The sequence below is a fragment of the Entelurus aequoreus genome, linkage group LG16 (genome assembly GCF_033978785.1).
Source record: "Entelurus aequoreus isolate RoL-2023_Sb linkage group LG16, RoL_Eaeq_v1.1, whole genome shotgun sequence".
Classification (NCBI taxonomy): Eukaryota; Metazoa; Chordata; class Actinopteri; order Syngnathiformes; family Syngnathidae; genus Entelurus; species Entelurus aequoreus.
This window is the reverse complement of record NC_084746.1, coordinates 265,867-281,589: the sequence shown is the minus strand read 5'-3', so window position 1 is coordinate 281,589 and position 15,723 is coordinate 265,867. Positions and strand designations below refer to the sequence as shown.

Below are 15,723 nucleotides of genomic sequence, written 5' to 3'. Positions count from 1 at the left end.
TGTTGGGAACTAGCATGGCTGCGGTATTTGTGACCCCAAGATGCAGGTAAGAGGATTTGAATATATTTAACAGAGGAGAAGCAATCATGTATACAACACAGGCTCTCTAACAATAATCAATCATGTATACAACACAGGCTCTCCAACAATAATCAATCATGTATACAACACAGGCTCTCTAACAATAATCAATCATGTATACAACACAGGCTCTCCAACAATAATCAATCATGTATACAACACAGGCTCTCCAACAATAATCAATCATGTATACAACACAGGCTCTCAAACAATAATCAATCATGTATACAACACAGGCTCTCTAACAATAATCAATCATGTATACAACACAGGCTCTCAAACAATAATCAATCATGTATACAACACAGGCTCTCTAACAATAATCAATCATGTATACAACACAGGCTCTCAAACAATAATCAATCATGTATACAACACAGGCTCTCTAACAATAATCAATCATGTATACAACACAGGCTCTCAAACAATAATCAATCATGTATACAACACAGGCTCTCAAACAATAATCAATCATGTATACAACACAGGCTCTCAAACAATAATCAATCATGTATACAACACAGGCTCTCAAACAATAATCAATCATGTATACAACACAGGCTCTCTAACAATAATCAATCATGTATACAACACAGGCTCTCAAACAATAATCAATCATGTATACAACACAGGCTCTCTAACAATAATCAATCATGTATACAACACAGGCTCTCTAACAATAATCAATCATGTATACAACACAGGCTCTCTAACAATAATCAATCATGTATACAACACAGGCTCTCTAACAATAATCAATCATCCAGCTTTGAGGGACAGGCGAGGCTGGCATGAATAACCGCCTGATTGGCAACTGCAACCAGGTGCAACCAGGGACAGGCGAGGGGTGCAATCAGGGACAGGTGAGGGGTGCAATCAGGGACAGGTGAGGGGTGCAATCAGGGACAGGTGAGGGGTGCAATCAGGGACAGGTGAGGGGTGCAACCAGGGACAGGCGAGGGGTGCAATCAGGGACAGGTGAGGGGTGCAATGAGGGACAGGTGAGGGGTGCAATCAGGGACAGGTGAGGGGTGCAATCAGGGACAGGTGAGGGGTGCAATGAGGGACAGGTGAGGGGTGCAACCAGGGACAGGCGAGGGGTACAATCAGGGACAGGTGAGGGGTGCAACCAGGGACAGGTGAGGGGTGCAATCAGGGACAGGTGAGGGGTGCAATGAGGGACAGGTGAGGGGTGCAACCAGGGACAGGCGAGGGGTGCAATCAGGGACAGGTGAGGGGTGCAATGAGGGACAGGTGAGGGGTGCAACCAGGGACAGGCGAGGGGTGCAATCAGGGACAGGTGAGGGGTGCAACCAGGGACAGGCGAGGGGTGCAATCAGGGACAGGTGAGGGGTGCAACCAGGGACAGGCGAGGGGTGCAATCAGGGACAGGTGAGGGGTGCAACCAGGGACAGGCGAGGGGTGCAATCAGGGACAGGTGAGGGGTGCAACGAGGGACAGGTGAGGGGTGCAATCAGGGACAGGTGAGGGGTGCAATCAGGGACAGGTGAGGGGTGCAATGAGGGACAGGTGAGGGGTGCAACCAGGGACAGGCGAGGGGTACAATCAGGGACAGGTGAGGGGTGCAACCAGGGACAGGTGAGGGGTGCAATCAGGGACAGGCGAGGGGTGCAATCAGGGACAGGTGAGGGGTGCAATCAGGGACAGGCGAGGGGTGCAACCAGGGACAGGTGAGGGGTGCAATCAGGGACAGGTGAGGGGTGCAATCATGGACAGGTGAGGGGTGCAATCAGGGACAGGTGAGGGGTGCAACCAGGGACAGGCGAGGGGTGCAACCAGGGACAGGTGAGGGGTGCAATCAGGGACAGGTGAGGGGTGCAATCAGGGACAGGTGAGGGGTGCAACCAGGGACAGGTGAGGGGTGCAATCAGGGACAGGTGAGGGGTGCAACCAGGGACAGGTGAGGGGTGCAATCAGGGACAAATAAATAAATAAATAAAAATAAAAATAAACTCCCCCCCTGGGACAAATTTTCAAGCGTTTACAAAAAGGTTGGGGAGCACAGGTGTAGATGGTGACGAGGAAGGGGGAGAGGTGTAGATGGTGAAGAGGAAGGGGGAGAGGTGTAGATGGTGAAGAGGAAGGGGGAGAGGTGTAGATGGGGAAGAGGAAGGGGGAGAGGTGTAGATGGTGAAGAGGAAGGGGGAGAGGTGTAGATGGTGAAGAGGAAGGGGGAGAGGTGTAGATGGTGAAGAGGAAGGGGGAGAGGTGTAGATGAAGGGGGAGAGGTGTAGATGGTGAAGAGGAAGGGGGAGAGGTGTAGATGGTGAAGAGGAAGGGGGAGAGGTGTAGATGGTGAAGAGGAAGGGGGAGAGGTGTAGATGGTGAAGAGGAAGGGGGAGAGGTGTAGATGGTGAAAAGGAAGGGGGAGAGGTGTAGATGGTGAAGAGGAAGGGGGAGAGGTGTAGATGAAGGGGGAGAGGTGTATATGGTGAAGAGGAAGGGGGAGAGGTGTAGATGGTGAAGAGGAAGGGGGAGAGGTGTAGATGGTGAAGAGGAAGGGGGAGAGGTGTAGATGGTGAAAAGGAAGGGGGAGAGGTGTAGATGGTGAAGAGGAAGGGGGAGAGGTGTAGATGGTGAAGAGGAAGGGGGAGAGGTGTAGATGGTGAAGAGGAAGGGGGAGAGGTGTAGATGGTGAAGAGGAAGGGGGAGAGTTGTAGATGGTGAAGAGGAAGGGGGAGAGGTGTAGATGGTGAAGAGGAAGGGGGAGAGGTGTAGATGGTGAAAAGGAAGGGGGAGAGGTGTAGATGGTGAAGAGGAAGGGGGAGAGGTGTAGATGGTGAAGAGGAAGGGGGAGAGGTGTAGATGGTGAAGAGGAAGGGGGAGAGGTGTAGATGGTGAAGAGGAAGGGGGAGCACAGGTGTAGATGGTGAAGAGGAAGGGGGAGAGGTGTAGATGGTGAAGAGGAAGGGGGAGAGGTGTAGATGGTGAAAAGGAAGGGGGAGAGGTGTAGATGGTGAAGAGGAAGGGGGAGAGGTGTAGATGGTGAAGAGGAAGGGGGAGAGGTGTAGATGGTGAAGAGGAAGGGGGAGAGGTGTAGATGGTGAAGAGGAAGGGGGAGAGGTGTAGATGGTGAAGAGGAAGGGGGAGAGGTGTAGATGGTGAAGAGGAAGGGGGAGAGGTGTAGATGGTGAAGAGGAAGGGGGAGAGGTGTAGATGGTGAAGAGGAAGGGGGAGCACAAGTGTAGATGGTGAAGAGGAAGGGGGAGAGGTGTAGATGGTGAAGAGGAAGGGGGAGCACAAGTGTAGATGGTGAAGAGGAAGGGGGAGAGGTGTAGATGGTGAAGAGGAAGGGGGAGAGGTGTAGATGGTGAAGAGGAAGGGGGAGAGGTGTAGATGGTGAAGAGGAAGGGGGAGCACAGGTGTAGATGGTGAAGAGGAAGGGGGAGAGGTGTAGATGGTGAAGAGGAAGGGGGGAGAGGTGTAGATGGTGTAAGAGGAAGGGGGAGGTTAGATGGTGAAGAGGAAGGTGTAGTTGGTGATGAGGGGAGTGGTGTAGATGGGAAGGAAGGGGAGAGGGAGAGGTGTAGATGGTGAAGAGAAGGGGGAGAGGTGTAGATGGTGAAGAGGAGGGGGAGAAGGTTGATAGAATGGTGAAGAGATGGTGAAGAGGAAGGGGGAGAGGACTGTGCCCTGCGGGGCCCCTGGTGTTGCTGAGCAGCCTGGCAGACACGGTCCTGCAGTCACACGTACTGTGGTCTGTCAGTCAGGTAATCAACAACCCAGGACACCAATATACCATCTTGTCGATACTACTATGATTACATCGATATTTTTTAACATCACAAAATCTTTTTTTCGTTTTTTTGTAAATGTATATTATGTTTATAAAGTCAGTAAATATGTCCCTGGACACATGAGGACTTTGAATATGACCAATGTATGATCCTGTAACTACTTGGTATCACATCCATGTGTGGTATCATCCAAAACTAATGTCAAGTATCAAAGAAGAGAAGAATAAGTGATTATTACATTTGAACAGAAGTGTAGATAGAACATGTTCAAAGAGAAAATAAGCAGATATTTACAGTAAATGAACAAGTAGATTAATAATACATTTTTACAGTTTGTCCCTCGTAATGTGTACAAAATAATAGGTGTATAAATGACACAATATTTTACTGCATAGACTAATTAGGAGTCTTTGTTTGTTTACTTACTACTAAAAGACAAGTTGTCTATTTTATTGAAGGACTAAATGACAATAATAAACATATGTTTCATGTACACTAACATTTCTTGTTCAAATAAAGACAATAATGACATTTTTGTGGTCCCCTTTATTTAGAAAAGTATCGAAAGGTATTGAAAAGTATCAAAATGCAAATATTGGTATGGGGACAACCCTAGTAGAGACGCATGAATGTGTATTGATGCTCCCCGCCTCCCCCCGCAGAGAACATTGGCAGTGCGCTAAAAATAGTTGCTGTTGTCTAGATTGTGATTCTATATTGCAGAAAAGATTTTACATATTATATAAAGGGACAAGCGGTAGAAAATGGATGGATGGATATATGTGTTGTGCTAGTTCAACAACATCATAATAACATACATGTGGAGTGTTTCCATGGTTACAGGCATTAGTACACACAAAAACCTTATTTAAATGAGGTGGTCTGCACCAGATCTTAATTGCGTACACAATTGTTTTGTTTGCACGTGCTATTTATTGCATGTTATTTAGCATCTTAGTACAAACATAGATCAGGCCCAATGGGGGGTGTCATCAAATAAAAGGAAAGTGAAAGTAGACATAGTCAATGTTGACAATCAGGACTGTTATCAAGCATAAACATGCTAGCTTTCACAATCTGCTCCCAACAAATAGACAGTCATAATAGTGGTGTCCTTATTGACACTTCCTATGTCTCCCTCCCTTGCAAAACCACTTCCAGTGTGCAAGACTAGCCCAGCAATAAAACCACTAGCCCAGCAATAAAACCACTAGCCCAGCACTAAAACCACTTCCAGTGTGCAAGACTAGCCCAGCAATAAAACCACTAGCCCAGCAATAAAACCACTAGCCCAGCAATAAAACCACTTCCAGTGTGCAAGACTAGCCCAGCAATAAAACCACTAGCCCAGCAATAAAACCACTAGCCCAGCAATAAAACCACTTCCAGTGTGCAAGACTAGCCCAGCAATAAAACCACTAGCCCAGCAATAAAACCACTAGCCCAGCAATAAAACCACTTCCAGTGTGCAAGACTAGCCCAGCAATAAAACCACTAGCCCAGCAATAAAACCACTTCCAGTGTGCAAGACTAGCCTAGCAATAAAACCACTAGCCCAGCAATAAAACCACTAGCCCAGCAATAAAACCACTTCCAGTGTGCAAGACTAGCCCAGCAATAAAACCACTAGCCCAGCAATAAAACCACTTCCAGTGTGCAAGACTAGCCCAGCAATAAAACCACTAGCCCAGCAATAAAACCACTAGCCCAGCAATAAAACCACTTCCAGTGTGCAGGACTAGCCCAGCAATAAAACCACTAGCCCAGCAATAAAACCACTTCCAGTGTGCAAGACTAGCCTAGCAATAAAACCACTAGCCCAGCAATAAAACCACTAGCCCAGCAATAAAACCACTTCCAGTGTGCAAGACTAGCCCAGCAATAAAACCACTAGCCCAGCAATAAAACCACTTCCAGTGTGCAAGACTAGCCCAGCAATAAAACCACTAGCCCAGCAATAAAACCACTTCCAGTGTGCAAGACTAGCCCAGCAATAAAACCACTAGCCCAGCAATAAAACCACTTCCAGTGTGCAAGACTAGCCCAGTACTTTTTATCTTCTATTTAAATGTATTCCTCTAGTCATGTTAGTGACCATGCTTGGGTAGAAGCAGTATTTTGCAGGAGTATACAGTACCTAAAGTATACAGTACCTAAAGTATACAGTACCTAAAGTATACAGTATCTAAAGTATACAGTACCTAAAGTATACAGTACCTAAAGTATACAGTATCTAAAGTATACAGTGCCTAAAGTATACAGTATCTAAAGTATACAGTACCTAAAGTATACAGTATCTAAAGTATACAGTACCTAAGGTATACAGTACCTAAAGTATACAGTATCTAAAGTATACAGTACCTAAAGTATACAGTACCTAAAGTATACAGTATCTAAAGTATACAGCACCTAAAGTATACAGTATCTAAAGTATACAGTACCTAAAGTATACAGTATCTACAGGCCTACTGAAATTAATTTTTCTTATTTAAACGGGGATAGCAGATCCATTCTATGTGTCATACTTGATCATTTCACGATATTGCCATATTTTTGCTGAAAGGATTTAGTAGAGAACATGGACGATAAAGTTCGCAACTTTTGCTCGCTGATAAAAAAGCCTTGCCTGTAGCGGAAGTAGCGTGACGTCACAGGTTGTGGAGCTCCTCACATCTGCACATTGTTTACACCAGCAGCGAGAGAGATTCGGACTGAGAAACCGACGATTACCCCATTAATTTGAGCCAGAATGAAAGATTTGTGGATGAGGAACGTAAGAGTGAAGGACTAGAGTGCAGTGCAGGACGTATCTTTTTTCGCTCTGACCGTAACTTAGGTACAAGGGCTCATTGGATTCCACACTTTCTCCTTTTTCTATTGTGGATCACGGATTTGTATTTTAAACCACCTGGGATACTATATCCTCTTGAAAATGAGAGTCCAGAACGCCAAATGGACATTCACAGTGACTTTTATCGCCACGAAAATACATCGATGAAACACTTTAGCTACGGAGCTAACGTGATAGCATCATGCTTAACTGCAGATATAAACAAAAGAAATAAACCCCTGACTGGAAGGATAGACAGAAGATCAACTATTAAACCATGGACATGTAAATACACGGTTAATGCTTTCCAGCCTGGCGAAGGTTAACAATGCTGTTGCTAACGACGCCATTGAAGCTAACTTAGCAACGGGACCTCACAGAGCTATGATAAAAACATTAGCACTCCACCTACGCCAGCCAGCCCTCATCTGCTCATCAACACCCGTGCTCACCTGCGTTCCAGCGATCGACGGAAGGACGAAGGACTTCACCCGATCATCCGTGCGGTCGGCGGCTAGCGTCGGCTAGCGCGTCTGCTATCCAAGTCAAAGTCCTCCTGATTGTGTTGCTGCAGCCAGCCGCTAATACACCGATCCCACCTACAACTTTCTTCTTTGCTGTCTTCATTGTTCATTAAACAAATTGTAAAAGATTCACCAACACAGATGTCCAGAATACTGTGGAATTATGAGATGAAAACAGAGCTTTTTGTATTGGATACAATGTGTCCCAATACTTCCGTTTCAACCATTGACGTCACGCGCATACGTCATCATACATAGACGTCATCATACATAGACGTCATCATACATAGACGTCATCATACATAGACGTCATCATACATACGTCATCATACATAGACCTTTTCAACCGGAAGTTTAGCGGGAAATGTAAAATGTCACTTTATAAGTTAACCCGGCCGTATTGGCATGTGTTGCAATGTTAAGATTTCATCATTGATATATAAACTATCAGACTGTGTGGTCGCTAGTAGTGACTTTCAGTAGGCCTTTAAAGGCCTTTAAAGGCCTACTGAAAGCCACTACTAGCGACCACGCAGTCTGATAGTTTATATATCAATGATGAAATCTTAACATTGCAACACATGCCAATACGGCCGGGTTAACTTACCGTAATTTCCGGACTATAAGCCGCACCTGACTATAAGCCGCACCAGCTAAATTTAGGGGAACATACAGATTGCTCCATATATAAGCCGCACCCGACTATAAGCCGCAGGGTTTTGATGTGTAATTAGCGTAGTATATAGGGGTTCCTGCTACCACGGAGGGGATTGTCGGGACAGAGATGACTGTTTGGGAACGCAAAGCGTCCCATTTATTAACAATAAATCTTTCAATCATTCAATCAAACTTTCACATCTTTGACATGGCGAACAGCATTCGTGCAGAGTACAAATAATACAACGGTGCAAAGTAATACAAAGTGCTCACCTGTACGTTATCAAAATAACCAGCCTACCGGTATATGAAAAGTCAGTCTTTAATCATTGTGTCATCGTCTTCCTCCTGCGTACTAAAACCACCGAAATCCTCTTTGTCGGTGTCGGAGAAGAACAGGCCGTAAATAAGCCGCACCCTTGTATAAGCCGCAGGGACCAGAACGAGGGGAAAAAGTAGCGGCTTATAGTCCGGAAATTACGGTATAAAGTGACATTTTAAATTTGCCGCTAAACTTCCAGTTCGAAACGCCTCTGAGGATGACGTATGCGCGTGACGTAGACCGGCGAACACGGGTATGCCTTCCACATTGAAGCCAATACGAAAAAGCTCTGTTTTCATTTCATAATTCCACAGTATTCTGGACATCTGTGTTCGTGAATCTGTTTCAATCATGTTCATTGCATTATGGAGAAGGAAGCTGAGCAAGCAAAGAAGAAAGGTGTCGGTGCGAAATGGACGTATTTTTCGAACGTAGTCAGCCACAACAGTACACAGCCGGCGCTTCTTTGTTTACATTCCCGAAAGATGCAGTCAAGATGGAAGAACTCGGATAACAGAGACTCTAACCAGGAGGACTTTTGACTTGGATACACAGACGCCTGTAGAGAACTGGGACAACACAGACTCTTACCAGGATTACTTTGATTTGGATGACAAAGACGCAGACGTGCTACTTTGAGTATGCAGCTTTGGCTTCTAAACATTTGATCGCTTGACCGTATGTGCGCAACTTTTTTTTGCGTATGTACGTAACTTTTTTAAAATATATGAGCTTTATGAACCTTGGGTTAGGTGAACGGTCTTTTGGGCTGAGTGATTGTGTGTGTTGATCAGGTGTTTGAATTGTATTGGCGTGTTCTATGGAGCTAGGAGCTAGCATAGGAGCTAGGAGCTAGCATAACAAACACGCAGGTGTTTTTATGCAGGATTAATTTGTGGCATATTAAATATAAGCCTGGTTGTGTTGTGGCTAATAGAGTATATATATGTCTTGTGTTTATTTACTGTTGTAGTCATTCCCAGCTGAATATCAGGTCACTCTCACAGCATCTTCCCTATCTGAATAGCTTCAACTCCCCACTAGTCCTTCACTTGCACTTTACTCATCCACAAATCTTTCATCCTCGCTCAAATTAATGGGGAAATTGTCGCTTTCTCGGTCCGAATCTCTCTCACTTCATGCGGCCATCATTGTAAACAATAGGGAACTTTGCGTATATGTTCAACTGACTACGTCACGCTACTTCCGGTAGGGGCAAGCCTTTTTTTTATCAGATACCAAAAGTTGCGAACTTTATCGTCGTTGTTCTATACTAAATCCTTTCAGCAAAAATATGGCAATATCGCGAAATGATCAAGTATGACACATAGAATAGATCTGCTATCCTCGTTTAAATAAAAAAAATTCATTTCAGTAGGCCTTTAAAGTATACAGTATCTAAAGTATACAGCACCTAAAGTATACAGTACCTAAAGTATACAGTACCTAATGTATACAGTATCTAAAGTATAGAGCACCTAAAGTATACAGTACCTAAAGTATACAGTACCTAATGTATACAGTATCTAAAGTATACAGCACCTAAAGTATACAGTAGCTAAAGTATACAGTAGCTAATGTATACAGTAGCTAAAGTATACAGTATCTAAAGTATACAGCACCTAAAGTATACAGTATCTAAAGTATACAGCACCTAAAGTATACAGTATCTAAAGTATACAGTATCTAAAGTATACAGTACCTAAAGTATACAGCACCTAAAGTATACAGTAGCTAAAGTATACAGTATCTAAAGTATACAGTATCTAAAGTATACAGTACCTAAAGTATACAGCACCTAAAGTATACAGTAGCTAAAGTATACAGTATCTAAAGTATACAGTATCTAAAGTATACAGTATCTAAAGTATACAGTACCTAAAGTATACAGTACCTAAAGTATACAGTACCTAAAGTATACAGTATCTAAAGTATACAGTACCTAAAGTATACAGTACCTAAAGTATACAGTACCTAAAGTATACAGTACCTAAAGTGGGTGCACTGGCGCTCCTGCAGTGAACTGCAGCCAGAGAAAAAGAGGAATGAGAAAGCAAAGAGGAAAGCAGTTGAAGTTAGAATCCATGACTTGCTAAAGCATGTGCAGATATGTGGTCTTTCTTTTCTTTTCAATCACACCTGAGTTATAAGTCACACATTCGCTTGAATCAGGGATCAAAAAAGAGGTTTGAACTCACTCAGGCTGCGCTGGTAGTTATTAACAGGAGATACTTCTTCTTCATCATCATCATCATCATCGTTCACGTCCATCTTTGAGCTCAACTTGCCTGGAAGAGTTCCATACTTCTTGTGCTCCATGGGGACCTTCTGACAAAACAAATTATGATTATGTTGGTAAACATGTCAAGTATTACTGTACACATCCTATTTGAGAGTGACTGTTACACAAGTGTGTGTGTGTGTGTGTGTGTGTGTGTGTGTGTGTTTATGGAAGACACAGCGTGGAAGTCAATGTGACCATGAAGAAACAACGCTGAGAGGAAGACGGTGATGCTAAACACTTCTGACAACCTGCACACACACACACACACACACACACACACACACACACACACATTTACGTGTGTGTGTGTGTGTGTGCGCGACAATCAACCCAGTTGAAGCCTATCATTAAGACAAGCAAGTAACTGAAACATATACAAACCCTGTTTCCATATGAGTTGGGAAATTGTGTTGGATGTAAATATAAACGTAATACAATGATTTTCAAATCATTGTATTCCGTTTATAATTACATCCAACACAATTTCCCAACTCTATGGAAACGGGGTTTGTACATGTTTCATAATCATACATTCCTATGAGCAATGATACACAGCATTGTGCCTTTTCTCCATAAAGCAGAGTGTTGTTGTTGTTGTTGTTGTTGTTGTTGTTGTTGGGAGACGGCGTGGCGCAGTTGGGAGAGGGGCCGTGCCAGCAACCTGAGGGTTCCTGGTTCGATCCCCACCTTCTACCAACTTCATCATGTCCGTTGTGTCCTTGAGCAAGACATTTCACCCTTGCTCCTGATGGGTGGTGGTTAGGGCCTTGCATGGCATTCAGTGTGTGAATGTGTGTGTGAATGTGTGTGTGAATGTGTGTGAATGTGTGTGTGAATGTGCAAATAGTGTCAAAGCGCTTTGAGTACCTTGAAGGTAGAAAAGTATAACAAGTATAACCCATTTACCATTTATGTTAGTACAGTAAGTACAGTAGTACGTCGGTTTTTGCTCACTCCACTTTTTGTATGATTCAGTTTTGTGTTGTGATGTTTAGTTTTGTTTTACAATATTCTGTTGAACAACATTTCGTGGGAAAACAATGCATCAGGATCAATATTCATATCTAATTCTACATCTTTATGGTTCATATTGCAAAAGGTTTTCAGTTACATATATTTTTGACCAATTGATAAGTTGATATACTTAGTAGCGTAAGAATAGTCATTTTAAAAACTAGACTATTGATACTCTCTGGTTGACCTGCTGGGGATGGAGGAGGCTGCTAGACTATTCCACTTTTGCTTTCTATTATTCTCTACAAATCTATTTTATATGCATAGTTTGGCTGTCTGGAGCGGAATCATTGGATTTTTTATGAGTTCTTACGGGAAAAATTGCTTGGATTTTGGTATGATTATTATTTTTGTCAGACCAATTCAAACAGATTACTCACGAAAAACGAGGTACCACTGTATTGTATTGTGTTAGTATTATTATTGTTATGTTATTGTGTTATGCCATGCAGCAGACCAGTACCTCTCCTGCTATGTATGTATGTATGTATGTATGTATGTATGTATGTATGTATGTATGTATGTATATATGTATATATGTATGTATGTATGTATGTATGTATGTATGTATGTATGTACGTATGTATGTATATATGTATGTATGTATTGTATTGTGTTAGTATTATTATTATTATGTTATTGTGTTATGCCATGCAGCAGACCAGTACCTCTCCTGCTATGTATGTATGTATGTATGTATGTATGTATGTATGTATGTATGTATGTACGTACGTATGTATGTATGTATGTACGTATGTATGTATATATGTATGTATGTATGTATGTATGTATGTATGTATGTATGTATGTATGTATGTATGTATGTATGTATGTACGTATGTATGTATATATGTATGTATGTATGTATGTATGTATGTATATATGTATGTATATATGTATGTATGTATGTATGTATGTATGTATGTATGTATGTATGTATATATGTATGTATATATGTATGTATGTATGTATGTATGTATGTATGTATGTATGTATGTATGTATGTATGTATGTATGTATATATGTATGTATATATGTATGTATGTATGTATGTATGTATGTATGTATGTATGTATGTATGTATGTATGTATGTATGTATGTATTGTATTGTGTTATTATGTTATTGTGCTATGCCATGCAGCAGACTAGTACCTCTCCTGCTACGTCTGATTAATTTTCATCTGGCAGGATGTCTACAGGCTAAAGCACACACACACACACACATGCACACACACACAGGCATGCACACACATGCATGCACACACACACACACATGCACACACACACAGGCATGCACACACATGCATGCACACACACACACACACACACATGCACACACACACAGGCATGCATACACACAGGCATGCACACACACACATGCACACACACACATGCGGAGACAAATGAGAGTCAGCAAGTTAAAAATGATGATATAAGTGAGGTAGATGTATAAATGAAGGTGACAAGTTGGATGACATAAGAGGAAAATGAAAGTGATCGTATTCTCAGGTCATTGAATTGATTACAAACAAATTGTTCAAATTGTCTTCGAAGACGTTTCACGGAAGACTAGGTAGGACGCGTAGATGTGTCCTATCTAGTCTGTGAGCCACAAGGTCTTCTTGCTTTCAATGACTCTGACAAGCTAGCGGCCTGCAGGAATGACAAGATTGTCATGGACGAGTGAGAACCTTCTGTAAAGATCTGCTCTGCAACTCCTCAAGACTGCTGGACTGCATCCTGCGCTGATGCCTGCAAGCAAACAGGACTATGACCACGGACTATCACCTCTGTGCCAAGGTATGAAGGCAAGTGCTTACCATGACCCCTGGGACAAGATGCTTTCTCTGGTAGCAAGTATTGATGTGTCCACTGACTTCTGGAAACTACAAGAACAGTTGGAATCTTTAAGTAGTACTCTTCTTTTCTAGTCTAGGGACACCTGATGGAAATAGAACATCTGACATATTTACATATCAGGTACATTTTCAATCATATGTACACTAACTATTTCAAACAAATAGGTTCTGTGTTTTTGCAATACCTTGAGTCCACGTCTCTCTGGTAAGGCGATGAGTATAACGTAAGTGGAGAAGATCCTCTCGATGACAACTACAAATAAAACAAAGTAATAACGTGTCCCACCTTACAAGTTTTTTGTTTTTTTTACATACGAGTCGTCCTAGGCATTTTTCCCCACCGCTAGTTAGCATAGCCAATATAACAGTGAATGATGTATTGACTGTACTTTACAAAGGAAAGAGTGAAATGTTTTGTTACCTGTGATTGGAGGAGATCAGAGTGTGTGAGGAATCTGATGTTTCCATTCAGCTCCTCTTCACTGCTCGCTGGTGTGATGAAGTTGTGTTCATTACATTGGATGAAGTTGTGTTCATTACATTGGATAAAGTTGTGTTCATTACATTGGATAAAGTTGTGTTCATTACATTGGATGAGGTTGTGTTCATTACATTGGATAAAGTTGTGTTCATTACATTGGATGAAGTTGTGTTCATTACATTGAATGAAGTTGTGTTCATTACATTGGATGAAGTTGTGTTCATTACATTGGATGAAGTTGTGTTCATTACATTGGATGAAGTTGTGTTCATTACATTGGATAAAGTTGTGTTCATTACATTGGATAAAGTTGTGTTCATTACATTGGATGAAGTTGTGTTCATTACATTGGATGAAGTTGTGTTCATTACATTGGATGAAGTTGTGTTCATTACATTGGATGAAGTTGTGTTCATTACATTGGATGAAGTTGTGTTTATTGTCTTGTAATCAACACAAGACAATAAATTGCAGGGACTTCTTACCGTGTGTGAGCATCATGAGCTCATTAATCTTTCTGTATTGGCCCAGGAGATTTGTCAGCTCTTCTATACGACGACTCTGATCATCATCAGCGGACATTTGTCAGTCAAATGGATTTGATCTTTTAAAACATTTCTTTACTCACCTTGTCATCATTGGAAGCTAGAAGAGACTCCATCCCCACCTTCAGTCTCTGGTATTCCTGGTCTGCAAACAAGAATATGCTAACATTACTGTAATATAAGAAGATGCTAACATTACTGTAATATGACATCTGATGGAAGACCACCATGCTAATATGCTAAAGAGCAACTACACAAATGACAGGAAGGATCAAGAAAACAACAAACCACTTGCAGGATGGAGGTAGAAATACAAAATCAACCATGCATGAATGCATGCACACACACACACACACACACACACACACACACACACACACACACACACACACACACACACACACACACACACACACACACACACACACACACACACACACACACACACACACACACACACACACACACACACACACGTGGAGCACTCACTCATAAGTCCAGAACTCATACCCACTGTACTCTCTCCTCTCCTCATAACATAGATGCTGTTGACACACTCCAGGATGTATTTGCTGTACAATACCTCACAAAAGATACAAATATTTGATGATATAATTTCAGGGGACAACAAAAACTGACACTAAAAGTACAGTGGAACCTTCATTCACAAACAAATGACACTAAAAGTACAGTGGAACCTTCATTCACAAACAAAATGACACTAAAAGTACAGTGGAACCTTCATTCACAAACAAATGACACTAAAAGTACAGTGGAACCTTCATTCACAAACAAAATAACACTAAAAGTACAGTGGAACCTTCATTCACAAACTAAATGACACTAAAAGTACAGTGGAACCTTCACTCACAAACAAACTTACACTAAAAGTACAGTGGAACCTTCATTCACAAACTAAATGACACTAAAAGTACAATGGAACCTTCATTCACAAACAAAATGACACTAAAAGTACAGTGGAACCTTCATTCACAAACAAAATGACACTAAAAGTACAGTGGAACCTTCATTCACAAACAAAATGATACTAAAAGTACAGTGGAACCTTCATTCACAAACAAACTTACACTAAAAGTACAGTGGAACCTTCATTCACAAACAAACTTACACTAAAAGTACAGTGGAACCTTCATTCACAAACAAAATGACACTAAAAGTACAGTGGAACCTTCATTCACAAACAAAATGACACTAAAAGTACAGTGGAACCTTCATTCACAAACAAAATGATACTAAAAGTACAGTGGAACCTTCATTCACAAACAAACTTACACTAAAAGTACAATGGATTCTTCATTCACAAACAAAATGACACTAAAAGTACAGTGGAACCTTCATTCACAAAC

The 15,723-nt window shown here is 41.9% G+C and overlaps 1 protein-coding gene across 6 annotated transcripts in view; it reads right to left on the bottom strand.

The window, feature by feature from the left end:
- LOC133631474 (liprin-beta-2-like) overlaps positions 1 to 15,723 on the bottom strand; it is a 126,809-nt gene that overhangs the window by 22,748 nt on the left and 88,338 nt on the right. For 3 of the 6 annotated variants that reach the window (XM_062023689.1, XM_062023694.1, XM_062023693.1), the window contains 8 exons: positions 14,440 to 14,501; positions 14,297 to 14,372; positions 13,752 to 13,819; positions 13,516 to 13,583; positions 13,292 to 13,357; positions 13,163 to 13,223; positions 10,371 to 10,500; positions 10,163 to 10,195 (listed from right to left, as the gene is read on the bottom strand). In XM_062023689.1, the coding sequence (XP_061879673.1) occupies positions 10,163 to 10,195; positions 10,371 to 10,500; positions 13,163 to 13,223; positions 13,292 to 13,357; positions 13,516 to 13,583; positions 13,752 to 13,819; positions 14,297 to 14,372; positions 14,440 to 14,501 (564 nt within the window). The remainder of the gene's footprint in view (positions 1 to 10,162; positions 10,196 to 10,370; positions 10,501 to 13,162; positions 13,224 to 13,291; positions 13,358 to 13,515; positions 13,584 to 13,751; positions 13,820 to 14,296; positions 14,373 to 14,439; positions 14,502 to 15,723) is intronic. The other 3 variants (XM_062023692.1, XM_062023690.1, XM_062023691.1) reach the window with 2 other exon arrangements.